Consider the following 25,187-nt stretch of genomic DNA (forward strand, 5'->3'; position numbering starts at 1 on the left):
CCGTGAGGGGCAGCGCGAGCGGCGGCGCGAGCGGCGGCGGCGGCGGGCGGGGCGCGCGGGGGCCGCGCCGGGCGGAGCGGGCGCAGGGAGCCCCCCGGGAGCCCGCCGGGAACCGCCGCGGGCACCGGGTGAGGAGCGGCGCCCGCCCCGCGCCGTCCCGTTAGCGCGCCGCGGGCAGCGGGCGGGCACCGCGGCTGTGAGGGTGGCGGTGCCCGTGCGGAGCGGGAGAGCGGGGAGAGGAGAGAGCGGCGGAGGGAGGGAGAGAGAGAGAGAGAGGGGGTCCTCGTCGCCGCAGCGGGGCTGGGGTGGGGACCCTCACCCGCGCTGTGTCTCGCCGCCAGCCGGTTTCCCCCAGAGCCCTCTGGAAGGCTCCTACTGCACGTCCTTAACACTGTGTGTTCTTACTGATTTTTTCTCTTTTATTTTCCTGGTTTGTGGTGTTGCGGTTTATCCTTCCCTTTTGTCGCCGGCTTCCTGGAGCCTGACTGAGGTACCCGGCTGGTCGGGAAAAAAAAAAAACAAACAAAACCAAAGGCAGGAAAAACTCAATGCTTTTTGTTTTTCCTCGCTCGGCTTTCTATGAATATTTACAGCGTTTTTTCGGGTTTTTAACGCGCTTCTTCTAAACTGAAGGGGTATTTGCTTTGTTTTGTTTTTAAAGGAATTTGCAGAGTTCCAATATAGAAAACTCTTGTAAATTAACACTAAAGGAATATTTAGCTGTTTTATAAGGAACTTGCAGGGCTCTGATTTAGAAAGTTCAAGTGACCCGTTTGTGCTGTCCTCTGCTGACGGAAGGTAAAATGGGTTTAAATCGTTCCGACTGGGTGGGATTAAGAGAAAAGGGTACAAGGCATCATAGATGGAAATGTGCTTGGAGCACAGAGTATTTTAGGAAAAACTTTAGAAGCTGTTTGGAAAGATGCATTCGTTCTTTAGTGCCTTAATATGAATGTTTCCCCTTGAATGCTTATCTCTCTATACGTCAGATTGGAAGACAGGCATTGCTTTAGAAAATGTCTTGTCCTCGGTGAATGGATTTGAAAAGTTATACTAATTGTTTAGCGTAGGGAAAAGAAAATAAGGCGAAGTGTGGTTGTAGTTATGGTTTTGTATTGGAGGCTTGTTATGGTGGGTGGATGACAGTCATCCTCATAAAGGTGGTTTGTGGCTAAACCAGTCATGTTCAGTAGCGTTCACGTGTATGATGCTGCTTTTTGCTTGCTTATCTCTCTCAGCTGGTTGCTCAAAGCAAACAAGAGGTCTAGTTGTCAGCCCTTGGATTAATAGTTCGTTCCTCCCCTGTGTGGCTCATTAAGAGTATCTGAAAATAAATTGTGTAGAGGTTTGGAACATAGGAGTTTTGCCGTAGAAATTTTGCTTCCTGTAAGTTCAAGGAAAGTAAGTTAAGGTATGCTTTTCAGGGAGTGCAAGTCTCTTCATTGGCAGGGTGATTGCCTCAGTAACGTCTCTTGGTTCATACATCTACTTAACATCAATAGTATTGTTAATATAATGATAGTACATGGTTTCTCTGTTCCTTCTCAGTGCCAAGATATGAAATCAAAAAAAGCAAATGTAGACTGGGGGAAGATCGGTGTGATGTGAAGGATTTGAGTCTTCCTTGGTTAAGATGTACTTCAAATTAAAAAGGGATAAAGTGTGCCAGTCACTCTGTGTTATTCTAAAGCCAGATATTCCAGCTTTTGTGTTCTCACTGCTGTTCATAATTCCCAAAGACAATTAGGAGAAATGAAGGCCTGAGCCTGCAGTTTTTCTGTGCGGGAGTAGGTCTGCCTAGCTGGAATAAGCTGCAACATTGAAGCCTAAGGAGGGAATGAAACAAACAATTGTGCGATTGTGTTCCAACAGCCTTTGCAAATAAGGGGATAATCTTTGAGGAGTTAACTGTAGTTTTTTTGTTGTGAGGACAATTGGTACTGTTTTCCCGGTAGGATGTTGTGTTAGGCTATTGTTCTTTTCAGTGTGGATTTATTTAGCTGAACTATAAACTCTGTAGAGCAGTATCTAAAATAATTTTAACAAAGCATTTTGTAAACTCTGCCTTTTTTTTTAAGGCAGCATTCATGTTTGTCTTTCATGTGCCACTGTGAATTGGTTTGCAGGCTTTTTATTTAGTAAGCAAATTACTGAGGAGATGAATGTGTAGGCAGCAGATTAGCACAGAATTTTTGAGGTGCCTATGACTCCAAAAGTGTGTGGCTTTTTAAAATTGTGAGCAGATGTAGATGTTTTTCCCCTAACGTTGGTGCCTACCCTAAAGTCAATTTCTTTTTCATCACAATATGTGGCCAGTTCATTTTCCTTTCTTTTGCAAGTTGCCTTTTCTTGCTTATTTTTAGCCGAAGTGAAATTCAAGGAGTGATCTCTGTTCTGTTCCAGTTTGGATACTGAGGTTGTTGGATCATTTTGGAGATGTCAGAGCCGTGAGAAGAGGTGCTGTTGATGTAAACTCCCTCTGCTGGTTCATTTTGCAGCAGAAGTAAAGCTTTGTGTTGTATAATTGTGTATCTCTGCATCATGCAGCAGAAATTAACAGTTGAGAGGTGGCATGCAGTGTTTCCAAAAGCAACTCGGGCAACCAGTTTAAGCTCAGAGGTTTTGTACTCATAAGGTTTTTAATTACATTTAGCTTAAGATCTGGGTGTTGATACATGACGGATACTCCTCAGAGCTGCTGCTGCCTTGTTACACACAGAATCTGAGCAATAGCCTGAAGCTAATATATTGAGAGAGCTATTAGCATGCAGATTAAAATACCTCGACCGCTTGGGGCTCCATCTGGTACATTTGCTCTTACAAACGTCTCAGCTGAGGTGCAGCCCTTGTCCAGTGTGTGATGTAGCAGAGTCCTATCAAGAAAAGTAAATAACCTTAGGTGTGTGGGACTGACACACTGCAGGAAGGGTGAGGGAAGGACGCTGGCTTTCTTTGTGGCCTGCTTGCGGTGCCACGTCTGGAGTCTCCTGGATCATCAGCCTTTCGTGGCAAGGATTTGCCCAGAAGAAACTTCCCACATGCCTGTGCCCCCCAGATTCAGGCAAATGTTGCGTAGGAATGAAGCGTGAGTGTGGTTAGTGTGAGGGGTCAGTCACAGTATCAGAGAGCATCTGCTCTTCTGGGAAGTGTGCAGTATGTCTTACAGGATCCTACAGTCAATTTGGTTTCAGTTTTGTAACACTGAGTGACTTTACTGATACCTCCGTTTACAGTCCTATGTTTAAAAATAGATTTCTCAAATACTTTTTTCCTCACTTGTAGTTTGTTTTTTTTTCCTTCCTGTGACTGCCAGAACTTTTATTGGACAGCTGGGAAATTGACTGGGGTTGTTAAGGAATCTTGTTTTAGAGAGAAAAAGGTGGTGCTTCTACCTAGGTGGAGCATTTGTTTTCTGTGGAAAATGAAGAATAAATAGTTAAATCAGCTTTCTATGCACAATTACAGTTAAGAAACAGTAGTCAGTATATAAGGCCCAGAGCTTTCAGGTTTGTATGTAATTTCTCTCTCTTTGACAAAAGGATAAGGGAAAACAGCTGCTGTTGCTGCCATAGAAATGTTGAAAGCCAGTGATGATAGGTACTCCAGCAAATAGCAGAATCTAAGAACAGTAGTTAACATTTGAAGAGTGGGGAAAAAAGCATCTTTGAGGGGAAACAGTGCATATTACGTAGAAGGCAAGAGACTGTTTTCTGTTGTTTGTTTGGTTTAAGGATTTTTGTGAACCTTCATTTGTTGCTAAATCCTGGATAGAGTTTAGGATTGAGATTTAATAAAGAAGCAAACTTGCCAGTGGCAGGTGAGTTGTCCTTAAGAACCTTTTGAGGAAAATCCCTGAGATAACTGTAGAACTGTAGTAGCAGTTGAAATGGCTGAAAATATACAGTGTGGTTTTGGGAAAAGCAATGTTAACACCTGTTAACAATTGTAAGGATCTTCACCTGTGGATGGAGGTAATTGCTTGTATCTCCAATTTGGGAAGTCTTGTGTGCTTGAAAGCTTTTATCTGTCAGTATTAGTTTGACAAGATGTCAGGTTGAGCTGTGAGGTGTGGGAAGTGCAGCATAACTTGCATAAGTTTTGGAAGTGCTTGGAAAGGTTTTGTCAAAGAGCAGTGATTAACTGAGTCATACAGAGCCGAAGAGAAAGCAGTCAAATGGATTAGAGACCTAGTGCACAGATCAGGAAGGGAGAGAAAAGGCAGCACATGTTACCCTTACTACTTTTAGAGTAGAATAGGTTCTCTGGGTGCTGTAAAGCTTGTCAGTTGGCTAGGATATTCTCTGGCAAAATAACACGTTGTCTTCCTGTCTTCACAGGTTATGTTGAAAATTACTTCAGTGGAGAAAATAATTTTCTTAAAATCCAGGTTGACTCGTTTGTGCTTTGGCAGTTGTATATTACATGAGGCAAGTTAAATAGGTGAAGTCAGAAGGGACACTTCCTTGGTCTGCTCAAAAGAACAAGTAATTGCTGCCTTGTTTTAATTGATTGATAGTGTCATATGTTAAAAGACTTGCCAAGATGAGGTGAGAAATCTTAGCAGCTAACTAGCCTGTGCTTGTAACTGGACTAGAAATTATGGAGGCTTAAATGCATCCAAACCTGTTTAGCTGTGTAGAATGTGCTATGCCTTGTCATCAGGTAGACTTCAAAAAAAAAAAAGCTATTCTACAAATAAATATATTACACATTTGCTCTCTGGAGATTTCAGGTGTTTTCAAGACCTGCTTCAAATGTGAAATGGAGAGTTAAGTCAAGGCATCTCTCTTACTAAGAGTTAAGGCTCTTAGTAAGAGAGGTGCCTGTAGAGCAGAGGGGGGTTTATTGGATCAAAGTTAAGAAATCTGATAAGGAAGCAACACTGCCTGGATTTTGTGTTAGGTTTTTTTTTTTAATGGACACAAGTGGCCTCTGTATTTCTCAAACTTCATTTTTTTATTGTTATTATTGCTACTTTTTAACAACTCCCTTCTTCCAAGAAATATCTGCCTGAATTAACAGTTGACTGCTGTTGTTAAATGGCTTTCTGAAGCCCCGACTTGGTTGTCAGCACAGTTTTGAGAACCAAGCATCAGAAGAAGAGCAGAGAGGCTGTCTTGTGTTCTCTCTGTTATCCATATCTGGTACCCAGGCACCATCAAGAGGTAGCCTGACTTGAAAGCAGCGCAGCAAAGAATAGGAGGATTGGGTTGCACTGAAGCAAACAAATGAAAAGGAGAGAACTAAGCGTTGATGTGAGGATGGCATCTGGGTAGAGACTGCAATTCTTACCCACAGAACCATTCCCTGCCTTCTTGGTTTTTACTGTTTTATGGTGACTTATCTTGTCACCAACATTCTGTGGAGTTTTTCATCTAATGCTCTCCACATTTCACAAAACTCGCTGATAGCCCTGAGCATGGATCATAGATTGTAAGCAGCAGAGTCCCTTCAGGGTGTGAGCAATGTTGTGTGCAGGGTTGAATGCCTCAATAAGCTCTGGATGTTTGTGCTGTCAGCTTTGCTCCTGAGCTGCTGCAGTCATCCTGAGCAAACTGGGAAGAGGGAGCACTGGAGAAGAATGGGTTCTGTACATTTGTGTTCATTGGCAAACATCTCTATACCCTGTCATGTTTCCAGCTGTTAATGTGATCCACCTGGTTTCTAGGTAACAGATTATGGCAATTTTACTTAATTGCTGTTCTCTGATGTGTTTCACTGCCTAATTGCACAAGCTCATGCTTTCCTGCTCTCACAAATATTTTTTGACCATAACAGCTTTTGATTACACAAGAGATGGCAGATTTGGGTCATGTTCACAACAGCTCCAGCCTTATTTTTATTTGCATGTTTCACATATATATCAACTGCTTGCTTACATGGCACTTGTAACTTGTAGGATTACAAAAAAAATTCACAAGTGAACATTTCATAAATTGGAATTGCAGCTGAAATCCCCTTTGAAAATTCCCTCAGAATTCCACTCTGCCACCAGTAGATATTTGCTAGATCACAAATTTTTAACAAGTTTGCTTGTTAAAGAGCAGATGTTAAGCTGCATTGAATGTAGTTTACTTAAATACCCTGTTAAGGAAACAATTTGTTCTTCCAGTGACTAGCTCTTTGTTCACCTAAATATATGGAAATACAATTACATATTTCATACAGAATAGAATATTTACTTTCAGAGCTACGTGTCTTTTCTCCACTTAAAGGAATTTACTTACTGTCTGTTAATGAAAGCGCAAAATACTCTTTTTAATAAGCTTTTGGGTTTTTTTTGTTGTAGCAATGTCCTCTTGCTTGTAGAGGCGTCATGACACACAGCAGCATCATGGTGGACGTAGGCAAGTGGCCAATATTCACCTTACTTTCCCCCCAAGAAATCGCTTCCATTCGGAAGGCGTGTGTGTTCGGGACGTCGGCCAATGAAGCCATTTACATCACGCACAACGACGAGGTGAGCTGCCATCGAGCTGGGCTGCTGCCCCACAATTAGCTGGTTTCAGAATGGCTGTAGATTAATAGCTGCTCAAAAGCATTATGTGAAATCTAAAATGTGGTGAATATAACTTTTTTTTTTTTTTTTAAGTTTTGTGTCGGGACAATATAAATGGACTGTTTAGAAAACTTTTGCATGGCAAAGGCCAGGATGGATTATATGCACTTTGGAAGACAGGCAGAGTTTAAAAGAAGGTGTGGTAGCTTGAAGTTAAGTGCAAACAGGTATGAAGATAGAGAATGAGGTTATGGCTTGCTAAGTAAAAAATACCATGAAAGATTAGCTGTAGATTTTAATGATTCAGAAACTCATTATGAGTTAGCATGGTGCTGCTGAAAGAAAATGAGACAGGTGTTCTGGGATGTATTAACAGGAAGGTTTCTTATAAGACTGGGTAGAGAAGGATTTTTTTCCCAAAAGTCCTATCAATAGTGCCTGTGGGATGAGCCTCCCACAGTATGGCTCTTTACATGCTTATGCTTTATTTACTATTTACAAACTGCTTTTAAAAGAAGGTGGTGTCTTCCACTTTTCACAATTTCAGACTTCTTATGGTGCAGTTCCTGAAAATAAAAAGCCTAAATTCCAGGACTGTACAAATCTGAATAATTCAGTTAACATCCAAAGTGCCCTTGAGCTTCTTGAGGTTGTTAATTTCCATGTGGGATGTCCCTGGCCCCTGGAGGTCCAAGCTGAAACCCTGTCCCCAGTTTATAAAGACCCGAGTATTGCACATCTGTGCATATCTGAGTATAAAACATTTGAAGTGAGTATTCTTTTGTTTTTCAGGTATTTGTTTTTGGACTGAATTGCAGTAATTGTTTGGGAACTGGAGATAATCAGAGCACAATAGTACCAAAGAAGTTGGAAGCCTTATGTGGAAAGAAGATCTCCAGTCTCAGTTATGGAAGTGGGCCCCATGTTGTTCTTTGTACTGAAGGTAGAAAATTAACATTTTGTACAGAAGCATAAGTTAGAGATTTTAAATTAAACTTGCATTTAACAGGAATGGATTATAGTGTAATTGTATTAACTTGTTAACTGGCTAACATACACTAAGAGGTTCTTGTTGGTCTTAAGTGGAAGTAAATGGATTTTGTAATTGCTAAAGTTTCCATTTCCACTATGTTGAGGTTTTAGCACTTTACACTGTCACTTATTATGTACTTTGTCTTACCTGTGCACTTCCATGTATTTCCACAATCTAGAGGATATGCTGTGACAGATAAATATAAAACAAAGTATATAATTTTCTAGCATACAGATGATTCTTGTAATAGTTTCACTTTTTGTTAATATCCTTTCAATTTCCTGTTGGTATTTGCTAATTTCTTAAAATTCTGTCTTAATCTCCCTGGAATTTTTAATGTTTTATATCACAAATATTTTTGCAGATGGCGAAGTGTATGCTTGGGGACATAATGGTTACAGCCAACTTGGAAATGGCACAACCAATCAGGGCATTACTCCTGTTCAAGTTTGCACAAATCTCTTAATAAAGAAAGTGGTGGAAGTAGCTTGTGGCTCTCATCATTCCATGGCTCTCTCATTGGATGGGGATGTAAGTTGAAACCTGTTCAAATCTCTTAATCTCCTTGTTAAAGTGAATAGTGGAGGTGACCTTGCAGTTTGAACTTCTGTCTGTTTCTACAGTGTAATTATAAATATAACCTTTTCTCTTGCTATCTCAAAATAGGATGTCCTTTTCTTCAGAGCAAACTTGAAAACAACAACAACAACAAAAAAAAACAAACCCAAAACTGAATTGCTAACCCCCCCCCCCGCCAAAAAAAAAAAAAAGGCAACCCCAGAACCTTGTTCCCAGAACAACAGAACAAGGGAAATACAACTTAGTTAACTTTTGTCTCTCTCACAGGGGTGAGACTAGAAAGTTGTGCCACTTAGAGGTGAAATAATGGTTTGTGAGGTGCAAAATGTAATTTATTTGCTTGTAGTTCTCTTAGGGGGTGTGTTGAATTTGTACTTACTGGGTTAGAATTCAGTTTTTTTCTTGTAGAAATGACTTGCATTTCCACACTGGTACTGCGGAAGAATGTTGCTCTGCACACCTCTGAATACCTTGGTGTGTAGCTAATGAAAGAGCACTTGGTTTATATCCAGGTCTGCTTCATGCTGTTTGTTTCAGGCTTCTGGCTATGTGTTGTGGGAAACACATCCAATTAGTTTCCAGTTATGAAGATTTGACCAATGTATGCACAGTGGAAAATCTGTTTCAGCTGTGCACTAACAAAAGAAAAGCTCAAATTTTAAAACCTTTTGACAGTGAAAAGGGAAACTACAGCTCTTCTCATCCTGGTAATCTGAGCATGTCTGTTTTGTGGCCCAGTATGGACTAATAGTGTTACAGTAATACCAAGTATTTTAAGGGTAGGAAAGAGATTGGGTTAAGTGGTCTGTGTTTTTGTCTGAAAGAAGAGCCTACGCTTAAGAGAGATTTCTGGAAAAAAAAGCAAAGTGCTGTCATGTTTGACTTGGTTAAGCTGTAAAACTTGGTGAGCATGCAGGAAGGAGAGGCCATTCATGCATTACTTACACTAGAGGTGCCAGCTACTGTGTGGTAGCTGCCTGTGCAGGCCATGCTGTTTCTTGTCATAAATGTGACATGCTAGAAATCTCAGTGGAAGCAGGGAAATTTCTTTGTGTTGACCATGGAGCTGGTGCTTGCAGCTGGCTTGCCAGTGTGGCTCATTAATGTACTTTAAATCCATCCCTGGTGTACCTTGCAGTAACTTGGTTTGTGCTCTGACCTTTTACCAGAACTCAGTGCACTGAAAGCAGCAAAATGTGTTAAGCAGCCTTATAGAAAGATTTGGCTGCCAGCCCCCTTGTGTCCTAATAAACCTGAAGCCTCAGGGAGATGAGGTTGGAAGTATTTGTGGAAATACCTGATATAATTGGTTGGTATGGTGCAGTTTTAATGCAGTGCAAATTTTAAAAAAAGGTAGTATTTTAATGATAGAATTAAAGGAATGCAGACATTCATCTTCTCTGGCGTGTCCTTTGGCAGTTTGATCTACCTTCTGAGATTCTCTACCTAAATATTTGCTGTTATTGAAATTAAAGTATTTTGTAAGGCATCTTCAGATTTTCAGTAGGAATCAAAGATCCAGCATTTAGAAGTAACAAAAAGCAAAGGACGGATTCTTTCTTTTGTTCATGTTATTCATTATAAATGAGTTGTGTTGGTGGGGGGTCTTTTGATCTTGTCTTTGGTGGGTTGGGTTTTTTTTTTTTTTTTGGTGCTGATGGAGGTGTTAGTTTCTAGTGACTTTTAATGACTCTTGGTTTGGTGTTGCAGTAAACAGATAGCTTCTGGCACCAAAGGATGTGTAGGCTTCTCATGAGGGTACCTGTCAGTGTGCTTGTACTGCCAAGGATGTCTGTGGAAGGTGTTTCCAAGAGGCCAGACTTTTGAGCTGGTTGAGGCATCAGAGAATGAACCCTCAGAAACAGTTTTACTCCATGCTGTGGGCATGTATACATGTGATAAAAATTGGAGGTATCAAAACCACAGAGTTGTAATTTTTTTTATACCAAACTTCTTCCCTGTCTTCTTGACTTTCAGATAAAGGGAACTCATATTTTTGCTTGTATTAGTACTAGTTTGCCACAAGAAACTTTAAACTGACAGAATTTGTGGATTGTTTTTTGTTAATGCCACTGTGAAACACGAACTGACAAAACCTGCTCTTTCACAGCTCTTGAAAGATGCAGAAGAGGCATGATGAGTGTTGAGCAATAAACCTGGTTTAGAGTTCTTTGAAGAAAACTACATAGCTCTAAACTGGGGAGTTAAAGTGTGTCTGGGAAACAAATTATGTTCTGGCTTGCATTCCTTTTTCAACATAATGAAATTATAAAGACAATCGCTATGCTCTTTGGCTACGGAAAGATGTTCCTTTTGTTTTCTGTTTTAGTCAGATGCTATCATTCTTTTGCAATAAGCTGGAAAAAGTGCTATATTCCTATTTGCTAAATGAGTCCTAATGCTGTTTATAATTTTCATTCATGAAAATGAACTTTAAACATTTTAGCTTGTTAAGTAGGATAGTTTACCCAATCTGGTGCTGCCTGTGGGAAGATTATCTATTGCTATCATTACTATTATTAAGCTTTCAAGTGTGTGGCTTTGTTTGTTTGTTTTTATGGACAGCTGTACGCTTGGGGCTACAATAACTGTGGTCAAGTTGGATCTGGATCTACAGCCAACCAGCCAACTCCTCGCAGAGTTTCCAACTGCTTGCAGGGTAAAATTGTAGTTGGCATCGCTTGTGGCCAGACCTCCTCCATGGCTGTAGTAAACAATGGTGAGGTAAGCGCTGCTGCTGCATTCCCTCCTCCTCTGTCACCTGAATCCACCAAGCTGGTGTCTGAATATGGAGAAATGCTGACGGGGAGTGCTCAGGTTAGGGCTGTTATTGACAGAGTTATCCTGACAACTTCTGTGAGCCAGCTGCAGGAAAACACTGCAAGTAACTGGAGATGCAGTCTTTCAATATTCCTTCTTATGGCAAAGACTGTATTGGAACACAATTCTTACCGAGTCTGCAACTGCAAGAATTTGAACAGTTGTATTACCCATGTCTGTCTCCATGTTGCAATAGATTACTTAACATAAATTATGTTAAATTCTTTTAATTAATTAAATTAGTCTCAGGTTATTTCTTTAAAGCGTGCACAATTAAACAGTTAATTTTTCTGCAAGGCTACTTTGGCTGATCCTGGTTTTTAAACACATTGCTTAATTACCGGCAGCAAACCCAAAGCATTATTTTGAATATTGCCCTCCCATTGTGCAACTGTTCCATTTGACATAAGTTTATGGTGTTGTCTTGCCTTTAGGTATGAACTGTGACTTCTTATTTTACTTCATTTCACCAAACAGAGGGTAGTATCTCCTTGTGAATGGAAGGACTGCAAAGTCCCTGGGGCTGAGATGGGTTTTCATTGTCCTTATGTATGTCGTGGTGTGTCCACTGTAACAAAACTAAAGGAAAAATTAGAGATAAACTGGGGACTTCCATATAAGCTTATCAGTTCATCAGAATAACTAACTTAATGTTCTCCTTAAAAAAAAAAAAAAGGAAAAGTAATAAGGGAAAGGATGCCATAAAAGTCAAAGTGTTGATGCTATGGGAGAGATTTTGGTGTAGTGTAAGTTTATTGCCAAATTCCTAGTACTTCAAGGGCATGTTTTTAGCTTCTTTAAAAGGTAAATGCCGGGTAGAGAAGTTGAGTGCATTAAGTCCATTGCAGTTTACTTATTATCTTTCAGCCTTCTCTGTATTGCTCTTCAAATAGCGCACAATTTTTTAGTAATGAGTACTTTACTTGGCTTGTGCTTGAATAGTAAGCCTTAAGTGCGCCGTACTCCTGGTGAACAGTGGCTTAATTTTGTTTTCCCTGTGCACTCAGGTTTATGGCTGGGGTTACAATGGCAATGGGCAGCTCGGCCTGGGGAACAACGGGAACCAGCTGACACCGTGCAGAGTGGCAGCACTGCACAGCGTCTGTGTGCTCCAGGTATGCCCAGCGTGGAAGTGAAAGTGCATTCCTGCTGCTAGCTTCTGCTGGAAACCTCTCTTTGGAGTATCACACCTGCTTCTAGATTTTGCTACTCCCAATGCTAATTTTTTTTTAAGCTACAATGAATTATATTTTGCTTGTATGACATGCAAGTAAGCTGTGAAATACTTGTTTTGGTAAATGCTTGGAAAGGTTTAAAGTTAGCTACTGTATCTACTCAAAAATTATGCAGTGGATACAAATTGCATATTTGTTACAAAGTTAAATGAAAGGTGCTAGTTAAAGAAAAGGCAAATCAGATGTTCAAATTTGTTCTTAGTATTCTAAATAGCCCTTTAGAAGCAAGGGGAGAGGAAAGACGAGACATGGGGGTGGGTTTGATTGTTTGGTGATTGGGTTTCATTTGGATTGTTTGGTTTTGGGTTGGTTTTTTTTTCCTAGCTAGAGAATCAAACTGGAATTTGAGATTTCCTGAGTTTTTTGGGAGGTTCTGTAGAGTTGAATGTGGTAAGTTGGGTTGAAGGGTTGTTGGCTGTTGAACTGCAGCTCTGCTCATTACAGAGTGCTCATACTGTATGGTATTAAGATGTGATGAAAAAGTTCTGTGTTCCTCATGTGAAAAGAAAGCAGGTAGCATCTAGGGAGACTTGTCTAGTGTGCAGTAAGTTACTTGGGAGCAGCCAATGAAATTAATGAAGTGGGGACTTTTGCAGTACCTACAGCAAACATACCGTGTGTTAGCTGCAAGTACTGAGAAGCATCACCTTGTGGTGCTGAGTGCAGAGTGCCTGAGATACTTACCAAGAGCTAGCCGAAGGTAATGTGTGCGATATTTTGTTTCTCATCTGTGTTTGGTTCAGGAGTAACGCTGTGTACATTTACTTACAGATTGCCTGTGGCTATGCGCACACTCTAGCACTAACAGATGAGGGCTTGCTCTATGCCTGGGGAGCTAACACTTACGGGCAGCTGGGGACTGGCAATAAAAGTAACCAGCTCAGCCCTGTGCAGATCATGATGGAAAAAGAAAGGTAATCTTGCTCAAGCTGTTTCTGGATTGATAAAGTCTGAGCTTGTGTTGTGCAGTCTCTAGCAATGGAAGCATGCATATGTAGGGCTTGGTGGATGGTTTTTCTGTTGCTGCTGTTAAAAATATGGGAAAGGATGGTAACTTATTGTTTACTATGAGCACTGAGTGCTTTTTGCTGTCTGTAATGGTTATTGAACAGAAACACACTTTGCATTTATCTGATACTGAAAGATAATGAATGAATAAGTGTTATGCTATTCTGTATATATATTCTGTATATCCTTTGCTTAAAACTGGAGCTATGAAATCAGTGAACCAAGCCATGAATTGAGGCCTACATTAAAAAAGAGTAAGTGGGGAGAAAAGAAACACCACCTTTGTTAGAAGTGACGTGTGAAGAAAAACAATTTTTGAAAGGTTTAAAATGGTCCACCATGGAAACAGAACTCAAATTGCAAGGTTGCTTGAGCTGAGGACAGTTAGCACCCATTTTTATTACTTGTACCAGTTAGTAGTTTGTAGTTTTTTAGTTTCCTGGACTCATAAAAGAATGAAATTAACCTTTGTCAATCCTCTTTCATCACCCTTTCATCATCCTCATATTTGGGGATAGCTCATTTGCTGCTCACCTACAAATGTGGACCTCAGTCCCATTCTCTGGGCCCTTTTGGGTTCTCTGGGCACATTAATGTACCTTGTCTTGGTCTATAGATCTCTTAATTTGCAGTCTCCTCTTACCTAGGAAACACTTCTGCTTTGTTTTTCTCCTCCATTTGGGAAGTTATTCCTTTTTTTTTTTTGTTTTGTTTTTGTTTTTTTGTTTCTCCCACTTAGCATTAAATTTAAAGCTTCACAGTATTGAGAATGTTTAAGAGCTTAAAAAATGGGGGTCAGAGAAAGATGAAAGGAACTATCACAATAAAAAACACTTAAGTGGGGCTGGTTTGTCTGTGAAGGAACTGACACTAGTGAAGGGAAATGAAATATTCTTTAAAAAGCAGTGAAAGAGAAATGTGTACATTTGCAGATAGATCAGCTTTGTTTTGTTAGTGATTTTTTTTAATGAGTAAACTAAGGGGAACTGTATGTGAACTCAAGCATGGGGATATAATAAAGCTGGCATTCGTTCCATGGATGAAGGAGGGGGAAAATACCATAGAACTTCTGCTTGGAATCTAAGGGAGAGAAAAGTCACTTGAACTTACTCATCTTGCTTGACTTGGCTCCCTTGGAAACAGTGCTAAAAGTAGGTGAGCTGTCATTTCCCATGAAGCACATTACTGCTGCTCCTGATCTTTTAGTTAATGTAATTCTTTTGTCATTTATATTTAATGCTGGCAGCAGTTACTTAGGAGGTTTCATTTGGTGCTGTCTTGAAAAATATTGTGCATACAGCTTGTAAGGAATATTTAGATTTCATTTTGTGTTAGCTCAGAGGAACAGCTGTGAAGGTCATCTTCCTGAATTTTGGTGTTAAGTGCATGTTTAACATGTTACCCTGCACATGTACTGTAAGAATGTGTACCATAGGTGTGCTATAGTACATGTTCTGCTGTACTGCTGAAGTGTAGTATAGTCTGTAAAAAGAATAATTTGTTCTGCTAAGAAAAGAAAGTTTGGAGGGGGAAGTAGTTTAGCTTGATAGCTGTGATAAAAAGTAAGTTGTCCCTAAAATAAATACTCTGATGTGTCTTGCAGAGATGTTGCATAGAGGTTCATAAGTTGACAGTAGTGTAAAACAACCAATCAGTTTTCTTTCTGCCAGAAATTGATACATATACTGAAAGTGATGTAGGTTCTTTGTGTTTCATCTTGAAATAATTTTTGCACTTAAAATATGAATGTTGTGCTAAATTTTTTTTTTTTTTTGCCTAGAAATCTAACTCTTCATGGGCATTGTTCTGTAAAGGAACACACATTTTTGTGTGTGTATTCTTAGATTGCTTGGAAGATATTTGTTTGTCCTGGTTGATGTGCTTCTGGCACAAAAGCACGAAATCCTCTAATGTGTTTTTTACCACAGAGAAAAAACAGGGAAGCATAGCTTTTTTTTTGAACTTGGTAACCCTCCCTGTTTTACTTACCACATGCACAGAAACTTTGGCAATGTCTTTGTGGTGTTTTAATTGGAATTGTGTTCCTTCTCAGTTCTTGCAATGTTTCAGATAAGAATCTAGGGATTGCCTGAGCAGCGGGAGAACAGGATAGATAAGTGAGCATCAGCAGCTTTAGTATTTTAAAAAACTGTGTGAGGTGGGTGAAAAGACTATGCAGACTTTATTTAAAAACAACCATAGCTCTTAAAGAATTCATTCCCCTCAAATGAAGCACTGTGTTTCATGTTGAATTCAGTGTTGAGGAAAGTAAGCTTGACAGCAAAATAAGAAGTCTGAAGTACAGGCAGTGGGTCAGATCTCTGTCAACCTACAAAAATCAAATTAAAAGGAGGTAGAAGAAATTTCTTCTTGAGAATAAGTTTCTGATGTGTGTTGGTTTTAAGGGGGAAAAACAAAGCTTGTTTTTTCTTCATCCCCTTTTCCATGGTTATGAAAAAATGGGAGGAAAGTCAGTTGATAAGAATGACATAGTTAGAGCAGTATCTGATTACAGTAAAATCTACAAGCAATCTGAAAATGTAATTGTGGGATATTTCTAATACCTGTTCAAGCAGTATCACATTTTTGCGGGACAAAAACCCAGGTTACAGGAATGTTGCTGCATAGTTTGATTGGCTGTTATTTTGGTGAGGCCTTTGGGAAGTGCTGCGAGTGCCTCACGGTGTTCCTTGTGCCCGCAGGGTGGTGGAGATCGCCGCCTGCCACTCGGCGCACACGTCGGCGGCCAAGACGCAGAGCGGCCAGGTGTACATGTGGGGGCAGTGCCGGGGCCAGTCCGTCACCTTCCCCCACCTCACCCACTTCGCCTGCACGGACGATGTGTTCGCCTGCTTCGCCACCCCTGCCGTCATGTGGCGCCTGCTCTCCGTAGGTGAGCTCCAGCTCCCGCAGTCCCTGCGTCCCTTCCTGATTGGTACAACATACTGCTTCCCTGGCAGGCTCCTGTTTCAAGGAGGGAAGCTTGGCAACTCTGTGGCTAGTTGTTGCTTCCTTCTGCCATTTCGGCAGCTGGGGATCCAGGGTAAGGGTAACAAGATTGTTTGCCAGTGTACATCCAAAGCTAACCCTGTTTTACCGTTGCACAATGAATATTGTGTATTTCTTACGTTTGTGTTGTTTGAACTCCAGTTCAGGTCCAGGAAGGAATCCTGAGTCATTCAACAGAACTTTGGGGATTTTTTCCTCTTAAAACTATTCCTTCTTGGAAGACTACTCCTGAGGCTTGTTTTTTTGGTATCTAACAACTTTGGATTTTAAGTGTCGTCTGTAGCTTTCCCCTCATTAGTATTTGCCCTTCTAGGAGCAAATCTCTCCCCTGTGTTTTCTTGTTTTGAAAGTAACAGAATTCCAAGTTTTCATGAGATGAGATGGTTTGTCTCAAGTATATTTAGTGTGACTATCCTTAAAGATGGGCAGGCTTGTAAATAATAGTCCCTGTGAAACATGACTTATATAATTGCTTTTTTTGTTGGAACTCTCTTCTTATACTGCCTTGGATTACTCTGTGGGCTGCTGTCTCTGTGTCCAACAAATAAGCTCAAACCTTTTTTATTTTCTTTGATCCACATGCTGCTAATTCTTATTTGACCCCAATTAGGATATAAAGGGCTTAGCTTGCACTTCCTGGCAAACATGAAGGTATTTCATGTTCAAAAAAATAAGGATGTTTCATGTTACATCTGCTGCCTCAGTTCTCAAGATCTCTTAGGACATCTAATCTATTTTCATACTGACAACAGACTCTAATTTTGTTAGTCCCTGCATGGAATTGTTGTTGGGGAGCCATGGATCACATCCCAAGTAACCTCTCTCCAGTTAAGTCTCTCAGACTTGACTGTTGCATTTGGCTTGTCCTAACCCAGCTTCTCTGTGGTAACTTCTCATTTAGCACGTTTCCATATTTGTAGAGGTCCAGGTAACAGCAGTAACCTGTAGGGGAGAACTGAGTAGAGTTACTAAAGAGAGAGAAGATTAACTTTGAGCAGTCTGCTCCTGTGTAAATCTAAGTCTGCTTTTATCCCATTTGTCACTTTCTCCATTCTCTAATCCTCTGCAATATGTGCTGGTCTTGCTCTCTCTTGCCTCCACACTTGTGGAGGTCTCATGGTTGTCCAGTCTGTTGCCTTCTGCTAATAGCAAGAGCTGTTTAAATGACGTCTCTCCCTGGTTTCAAGTCCCTTGTTTTTATGAGGTTTGCCCAGACTGAGTATAGCCAGGTGTCTGACCTCTATTACCTGCACTTTAATTCCTCTTAGCCTTTGGGGATTCTTCCCCACTTATTCTGGCAATCTTACTGAATATTTAAATCAAAATAATTAGTTCTGTGAGCATTTTTAAATCTCCATTTTCCATGTGTGTTTTCCTTTCCCATCTGTTTTAATCACATAAGAGTAAACCCTTCTTTTTTCTTATAGTTTTTTTTTTGTTTGTTTGGGGTTTTTGGTGTTGTTTTGTTTTCTTAGGGAGAGCTAACTCTGTGTAAAGGTTATTGTTCTACTTACAGTTACAGTATCCCTGCCAAAAAATGAATCAGCTGCTCAGGATTGGCTATGGTGAAATACAAATTTGCAGGACTGAAAGTATTTGGAGTGAAAGTTGATCTGCATAGCTTAAGCTAAGCTCATGACCTAGCAAAAAAAGATCACATGAGCAAATGGAGAGGGATTGGAGCATGGTTTAGTTAGGCCAGAGGAGATGCAGTTTCTGTGGGTGGTTCATGTAAGTCAGAGGAGTGCAAGGTCTTCTGCGGCACAGGCATGGCTTGCCAGTTCTGAGTAGTTTGTTCCAGCAGTATTTCTTCTTAAATGCATAATAATTTAGTGTCCCTAATGGTGAAGAGTGGTGTGCAGATTGTATGTGGGTGAGTGCTATACAGTCCTGTGGGACACAGGAGACAGATTGCATTCCATTTAGTAGAAATCCATTTGTTTTTCTTTTCTATGATTCACTTCTTAGAAGCCACGTGCTTTGAAACACACTTCTAAGATGCACCAAAATAATGGGTTGAATTAGGTTTTCTGAAATTTCAGAGGCCTTGCTTTACCAAAAGGCTCAGACAACTTGTGCTGCAACTCCTGTATGATTTCTAGAGACACACAGAGTGGGACCTCAGTGGGACCAGTGCCACAGGCCTCAGTAGAGGAAGCTGGTATCTCTGCTTTAATCCACTTCCAGAGTTGCTGAGGTTCTGTGCCCTTGGTTGTACCTTCACCAGCACTGCTGCTGGATTTTGTGTTGTTATAACTGGCTCATAAACTGAGTAATTGGTGTCAGTGATAGTTCATGTTAATGAGCCCCGGCAAAGACCTCATCATTGGTCCCTGCAGGCTGTATCCAATCTGCCAGCACAGAAGGGTGACCGTGTGGTGACCTGTTTTCTTTTTAGGCCCAGCCCACGCTGTGTCAGTGTGGCTGGAGTGCTGCAGGCCCCTTCCCCAGGGATTTCAGGAGTGTTGCAGACTCCCATTAGAAGCACTCTTCGGGTCAGGGGGCAGAGCTGAGCCAGCACCAGCACTGAGCTGTCTGGAGGCTGGGAATCTCGTGGGTAGTGCCCACATGGAGACAGAGTTCTCCAGGTACTTCCCTTAGTGCTGTGCTGCCTCTCTGTAATGGGATGAAATGGGAATTGCTGACCACGTTGCCTGTAGCTGTTGTGGAGCAGCCCTTCCCAACAGGAAATGCTATTGGATTAATTAATCCTTCCCATTTTGTTGCTTAACCCAGTGGATCCCTGACACAGATCTGTTTTCTTTGATAACTCTTAGCTGAGTTGCTAGCTTTAGTTAGTGATGTGTATGTTCCATTTAGGATGCTCTTAACATCTCGATTTGTTTGTTTGTTTTGAAATTGTTTTTGTAGAACATGAAGACTTTTTAACAGTAGCAGAGTCTCTGAAGAAAGAGTTTGACAGCCCAGAAACCTCAGACCTGAAGTTCCGTGTGGATGGAAAGTACATCCATGTCCACAAAGCTGTTCTGAAAATCAGGTAGTGGCTGTGTTTCACAGCTCTTATTTGCACAGAACAAACTTAGGATATCATCAAAGGGGCAAAAAAAAGTAAGAGGGAAGGAGGGACCCCAAAACCTGTACTAGATAGTATCCATGTATCCATAATAGTTTTAAATGAAATAATTGTAAAAGGGGGGTCCACATTAATTTTTCACTGAGCCTGCTTTTCCTGGGATAATAAATTCTGTTAAGTTGGTCTGATTGCAGTGTATACACAGATCTTTCTGTAGCATGGGCAAAATACGAGTTTTATTTAAATGCATGATGAAGTCTGCAGTTTTAGGAACCAAAATGTGGACTGCTGGCCCTGATGGGGCATGGTGTAATATTTGTCAGTATTGCAGAGTGCACCAAATATGAGTTTCAAGGGGGACTGTAATGTAACATTTGTGTGTGCGTGCGTGTGTATAATAGTGTTCCAGATGATGTCTCTGTCTCCTAGGTGTGAACACTTCAGAACCATGTTCCAGTCGTACTGGAACGAGGATATGAAGGAGGTGATAGAAATAGACCAGTTTTCCTACCCTGTGTATCGTGCCTTCCTCGAGTACTTGTACACGGACAGTGTCGACCTCCCGCCTGAAGATGCAATAGGTACTGCTGATGGGTCAGAAAGCCACATCCAGAAAAACTGGGGCAGGGCTTGCAGTGTAAGGGACTAAATACAGGCTTCTAGTCTAGCCTAGAATGTGTTTTGCTGGTGATTAATTAAGCTGTCTTTAAAATGCTGTTGTAGCAAACTTAACTACAGCAAAAGTGGTGTGTATTTAGAAATAAACTATAAGCACTTCGGTCAAGGTTGGGAGAGAAACTATTTCTCTGGGTGAAAATACTTGCATGTTTTACTAATTTGAGTCAGTTACTGTTTGGCATACTGTCAAAGAATCTCAGTAGATCTAATGGGGAGGAAACTTGGACAGCAGAGCAATTACAGCAAGCTGTAATTCAAGCCCATTTATTGATAATAGTATTTTTTTGCTCGTGTTGTGGTGCCTGCCACTAGGTATGCAAGTTAGTAGGACAGCCTTCATATTTACAGAGATTAACAGGAGTGCAGAATGAGGTAATAAAAAGCCCTTCTTTGCCTTTAATCTGCATTTTCTGAAAAGTAGTCTTCTTGGAAAAAGCACATTATAGAGATACAGAGCTTTGCAGGAGCGGAAATAGATGTTGAAAAAGCAGAGAAAATTTTACAACTGACTGATACGATGTTTTAATTGCAGGGCTCTTGGATTTGGCTACTTCATACTGTGAAAACAGACTGAAAAAACTGTGTCAGCACATTATCAAGAGAGGAATTACTGTGGAAAATGCATTTTCATTGCTCTCTGCTGCTGTCAGATATGATGCAGAGGTAAACTTCTAAAGTTCAATCTCTTAAGTGGGGTGGCTGCTTCCTGACTTAAACTACAGAGAAAAGCAGCTGGTTACGTTTTCATATAAGCTCTCTTTCATTTAATTCTATTTGCCATTTTCAGAATTTGAGAATGTTGGACTTAGATCTCATGGCAAATACAGTTTTTCTATCTCATTTTTTATTTCATTTTCCCCTATAAATCAGTACTGGGAAGGTGAACTAGTATGCAGATATTTCTGAGGATGGAAACACTAACTCTGAAACAAGGGGAGGGTTTAAACAAAATGAAGTAATGCAAAGCAGGCCTTTAAGCCTTAAGTTACTTTATTTGTAAGGCTGTGTGTTGTGTGTGATGACATGGTGGTAGGTTGGGGATTGAGTGCATTTGGGATTTTTTTGGGGTTGGTGGTGGGGTAGGGTATTTTTGGCTTTTTTGTTTTGTTAGGTACAAATACACTTCCAGTTTTCAGAGTGCTGCCTCTCTGTAATGGGATGAAATGGCAATTTCTGATGAAGTGTCAGGATAGGAACTGCTTCAGGGGCCTTATAAATGTTGAAAACAGAGCAACAGTGTGTGAAGAGGGGAGTGAAACCTCCTCACTGTGGCATGTCTGACTTCACTACTAGATCCCTAACATGCTGCTTTAGGAACTAATCAGGAAGTATTCCTGGGCTTGCTTTGGCTGCTTGTGTTCAGTGGTATCTGTGCATTGTCTTGGCAGCTTTACAATTGCTTGGTTTTGAACTTGATGCTTATGCTTACAAAGCACTTTTTGGTACTCAGTAAATCAACTTAGTTCTTTTTCTTGTACTTAATTTCCAGCAGCTGGCATGCAGGTTGCCCTAACTTATTTCAGAGCCTTGAGGTGTGAAGCTTGTTTGACAGCCCTTACCCAAAGGCTGTGTTAGTGTCAGTTGTGGTTTCTGATCTACTGTGAATAGTGATGTCTTTGATAGAAGTTCATCAAAAATAGGAAGAGTGCCATGTTTTACCCTCCAGAGATGGCTTGCAGGATGGGTCTTTGGTGTGTGATTGATGCTGCTTGTAAGGGCTGTAAGAAATCCGGTTACTCTGCCACACCTGTAGCTCCCTAGCTAAGTAAAGTTCGAACCATAGACTTCAATGCTGCTTCCAGGAGAGAATGAGTGATGGTGAGGTGTTGGGCTTCAACAAAAATTTGGTTTACATGCTGCAGTGCTGGCAGGGGGCTTGGAATTGCTTGGCTGATGTAGTTCTTTCAGGGGGGTGTGTGCCTGGAAGACAGCACTTAGAAGAAGCTGCTTCACTAATTTAAAATACCTCCATGACATGAAACTCCTGCAGTTTCTTTTGGTGACTGACTGAAGTGGCTAAAATTAGGTCAGGGCTAGCTTCTCATTGTAGCTTTCAAAATAACCCTTAGCTGTACCTTGTGCCTTTATTCACCTAAGTCTATATTAAGCAGTTTGCTGGGAGCTCATCCATCTGCAAATGAAACTCAGCCTTTCTTTTTATACAGAACTCTAGATTTTCCAGAGTTACTAATACTACAATAATTCTGTTTATTGTATGCTTCTGTTGCATTGACTTGGAATATGAAGTTTTTAATAAAGCAGTGCAAAATATTGTAATGTGTATGATGTAATTTTCTTTAAATGCTAGTTAATTCTGTTATTAAAAAATACCACAACTGTCAGTGTTCAGTTCTAATAAGCGTGTCTTTTTTTGTTGCACAGATGCCACACAAGTCAAGATCTGCAGCTTCAGAATGCCTGGTTTTAGGCCAGGATATATTTTTATATTACTGTTGTGTCAAGAACTGGCACTGGCACAGTTGCTCTAGTTTCAGTATTGACCTTAAGAGAAAACATGAATATTATTCAGTCTTTCCTACCTCATGGGGCTTATAGAGATTCTGCAAGTTTGTTATGCTTTCCTGCAGTGCCCAGTCTGCTGAGCAGCCAAGGAAGGGTGTGTTCTCACATGCAGAGAGTCCTACAAACATCCAATAAAGGAACTAGAACAGTGTGGGCAGTTGTCCTTTTGTCAGGGCTGCAGCATCCTCCTTAGAGCAGCTGAGATCTGCGCCACAGAGTAGATTTCCTCCTCAAAGGAGGAGTTGGAAATAATCTGAGTGGGAAGTGTTCTGTGGGGAAGCTTTACACTGACAAGGACTCTGCCTTTTTTTGGGGGCTCTTTAAGGCATTCTCTCTGTCTGACATTGCCTGGGTGCAATGAGAGTTGTGAGGTTTTTCTTATTATTACATGGGAGGCACTTCCAAGTAAACTCAAATATCCAGAGCCCACTTTCTGCAAGGATTGCTGTGCTGCCCTGTGCTCCAGTACTGCATTTGAATCACATTCAGGAGCCCTGTGAAGTACTTTGTAGCAGAGTCTGTTTCTAATGCACAAAGACCTTCTGCCTAATCTTTGCTGTACAAACTATCCAGTCAGGATACGCTGAGCCTGGGGATGTGGAATTTGAAGGCTCTAGCTAAGCCCTTCAAGAAGCAGGAAGGAAGTCAAGCAACCTTACAAATAGATTTGTTCATATTGTTAAAGGAAAGAGCTGAATTTTCTTTATCCAGTCTTGGTTATACATCATTACCCCAAGATCTCCTATTTACATTGGAGTTTCAAAGTTGTCAAAGAATGCAGATGAAACAAAAAGTGTGAGAACTTAAAATATATATTGCTCAGAACAGTTGTTTTTTGTGACTGATGCTATATAGTGAGAAACAAATTTTGGTTACTTCCTCTTGTAGCTGCATTTACATAGTGACATATGTGGGTAGAATCATTACTCTGTTGCATTTACATAGTGACTGTTGGGGGGAAACTCTGAGAGCCACTGGGTGTGTTTGTCCATTCGCTGAAAAAATAAAGCATAAACAGGCATTTGTGCCTCAATATTTTTTGTGATTGAAAGCAAAGATAACATTTTTTCTTTTTTGTTTTTTCCCACTTCTTTAGGACTTAGAGGAATTCTGCTTTAAGTTTTGTGTCAATCATTTGACAGAAGTGACACAAACTACAGCATTTTGGCAAATGGATGGTCCCCTGCTAAAGGAATTTATTGCTAAAGCCAGTAAATGTGGAGCCTTTAAGAACTGAAAAAATGAGGCCGTAAGTCAAGGTGTCTGTGGGGTTCTTTTTCCAGCTACAAGGTAACTGTGTGGGTCCAGGCAAGTGTTATGTGGTCTCTTCCACCACAGAAACTGAAAGGCCACAGTGAAAACAAACGTTTTCAGTGCTCAAGAGTGAACCGTTGTAAAAATGTCAAGCAAAATACTCACTTGCATTTAACAAACCTGGATGGTCGATCCAGCTCAAGATTTCAGGCAGAGAGGAAACGCTGCAATGTGCAAAGGATTCCGGCCGGTGTTCCGGACTTGCCTTTCCAGCCTAGGAAATCTCCGTTCTAGCACCGCCTGCTCGTATCTGCAATTTACTGTTTGGGGTTGGAAAATAGTCTGACCTGAGCCACTGAATGATGTCACTTAAATCATTAACTCCCTGGGATTATAGAGAAGCAAATGGCATGGTTATCTCTTGCTGCATTTGCATGATTGTGAATGAATTGGCCATTTGCTGTGTGTAGTAATTAACCAAGTGTATCCAGTGCTTCAAGTGTGCAAAAATAACGTATCTTCAAAGCCTACGCAAGTGACTTCGAAGGAAGGAGTTACTAGGAAAATTAATTTGAAGTAAATCTCTATATTTGGGTATATTTTAATATAAGTTGTACCGTGTACTTTGTGGAATCTGTTCAAGCAATATTTATAATGCTTAATGGAAATAATTCCACTCTTCAGTGACTTCAGATTACGTTGGTTCCCTCAGAGGGAGAAGGGAAAGCTGGGTGGGATTTTGCTTTTAATTATTGTCTAAATTTAAACTACATGTAATAAAATTACTTTTTTGTACCTCTTCAGTAGCAAACTTTGGATTTTGAAGAACATTGCAAGCTTTTTGTGTTACATACAACATTTAAGTTGTTTCATGTAAAAAAACTTCATCAAAACAACAACGGAAAACCCAAATAAATAACAAAGCCAAAACCCAACTTACCCTATACAACGGATCTTGCTCATTTCACTGTGCCTGACAAAATACCTTTGATCCTGATTTCAGAAGTTCACAAATTTCTTTGTAGGCACTTATGTTAGACCTCCATGGTTCACTCTATGGATCTGACTTTTTTATACTAAGTCTTCCTTAAGTGGCTGTAGCCCTTCAGAAGGTATGTGTGGACCATCCTTATCCTTCTTACTCTGTTTAATAACAGAGCTTGTTAATGCATTTTTGGTTTAGGTGGGTTTTTTTCAGGCTGAGTGGCCCTCAAGTTCTGGCCTTGGCCAGTAAATTGGTGATGTTTCTAGGCCCAGAAAGGCAGCAGACTTGAACTCGGTAAGCAATTAAAATTACTATTATTTTGTTGAATCAGGCACACCTTCTAGTTGAAGAGCTCAATTTGAATGCTGTTTTTCTGTGCTTATCAATCCCTACCTTCCTACAGAACGAGCTCAAGTGAGGAATTCCAAGTGGTCATGGAGGTAGTACAGCTGTTGTAACAGGATCTCACATGTGTCACACCAAGTGGTGTTTGCCAGTGCTCTGCTTGTCCCTCAGCAAAAGCATGGCCT

At 40.7% G+C, this 25,187-nt stretch overlaps 1 protein-coding gene across 5 annotated transcripts; it reads left to right on the forward strand.

Moving 5' to 3' along the window:
• On the forward strand, positions 1 to 24,471 carry RCBTB1 (RCC1 and BTB domain containing protein 1). Of its 5 annotated transcripts, none has more exons than XM_059839000.1 (12): positions 1 to 128; positions 6,290 to 6,460; positions 7,292 to 7,442; positions 7,897 to 8,063; positions 10,677 to 10,835; positions 11,939 to 12,046; positions 12,938 to 13,080; positions 15,877 to 16,067; positions 19,055 to 19,181; positions 19,647 to 19,798; positions 20,428 to 20,558; positions 23,515 to 24,471. In XM_059839000.1, exons 2-12 carry the CDS (start codon positions 6,317 to 6,319, stop codon positions 23,653 to 23,655), a joined length of 1,614 nt encoding a protein of 537 aa, XP_059694983.1. In that variant the 5' UTR covers positions 1 to 128; positions 6,290 to 6,316; the 3' UTR covers positions 23,656 to 24,471. The 5 variants fall into 5 exon arrangements, with proteins under 5 accessions (XP_059694983.1, XP_059694986.1, XP_059694984.1 ...); XM_059839003.1 differs by lacking the exon at positions 1 to 128 and adding an exon at positions 372 to 393; XM_059839001.1 differs by lacking the exon at positions 1 to 128 and adding an exon at positions 844 to 4,547.
• The last annotated feature ends 716 nt before the right edge of the window (positions 24,472 to 25,187 follow it).

This window comes from Haemorhous mexicanus, chromosome 2 (genome assembly GCF_027477595.1).
Source record: "Haemorhous mexicanus isolate bHaeMex1 chromosome 2, bHaeMex1.pri, whole genome shotgun sequence".
Lineage (NCBI taxonomy): Eukaryota > Metazoa > Chordata > Aves > Passeriformes > Fringillidae > Haemorhous > Haemorhous mexicanus.

Bases quoted from the DNA above. Each gene is read 5' to 3' on its own strand.
- RCBTB1 (XM_059838999.1), top strand. From the start codon at position 4,341: ATGTTGAAAATTACTTCAGTGGAGAAAATAATTTTCTTAAAATCCAGG. The intron at 13,081-15,876 runs GTAATCTTGCTC...TTGTGCCCGCAG, and splicing joins ATCATGATGGAAAAAGAAAG to GGTGGTGGAGATCGCCGCCT. The intron at 20,559-23,514 runs GTAAACTTCTAA...CCACTTCTTTAG, and splicing joins CTGTCAGATATGATGCAGAG to GACTTAGAGGAATTCTGCTT.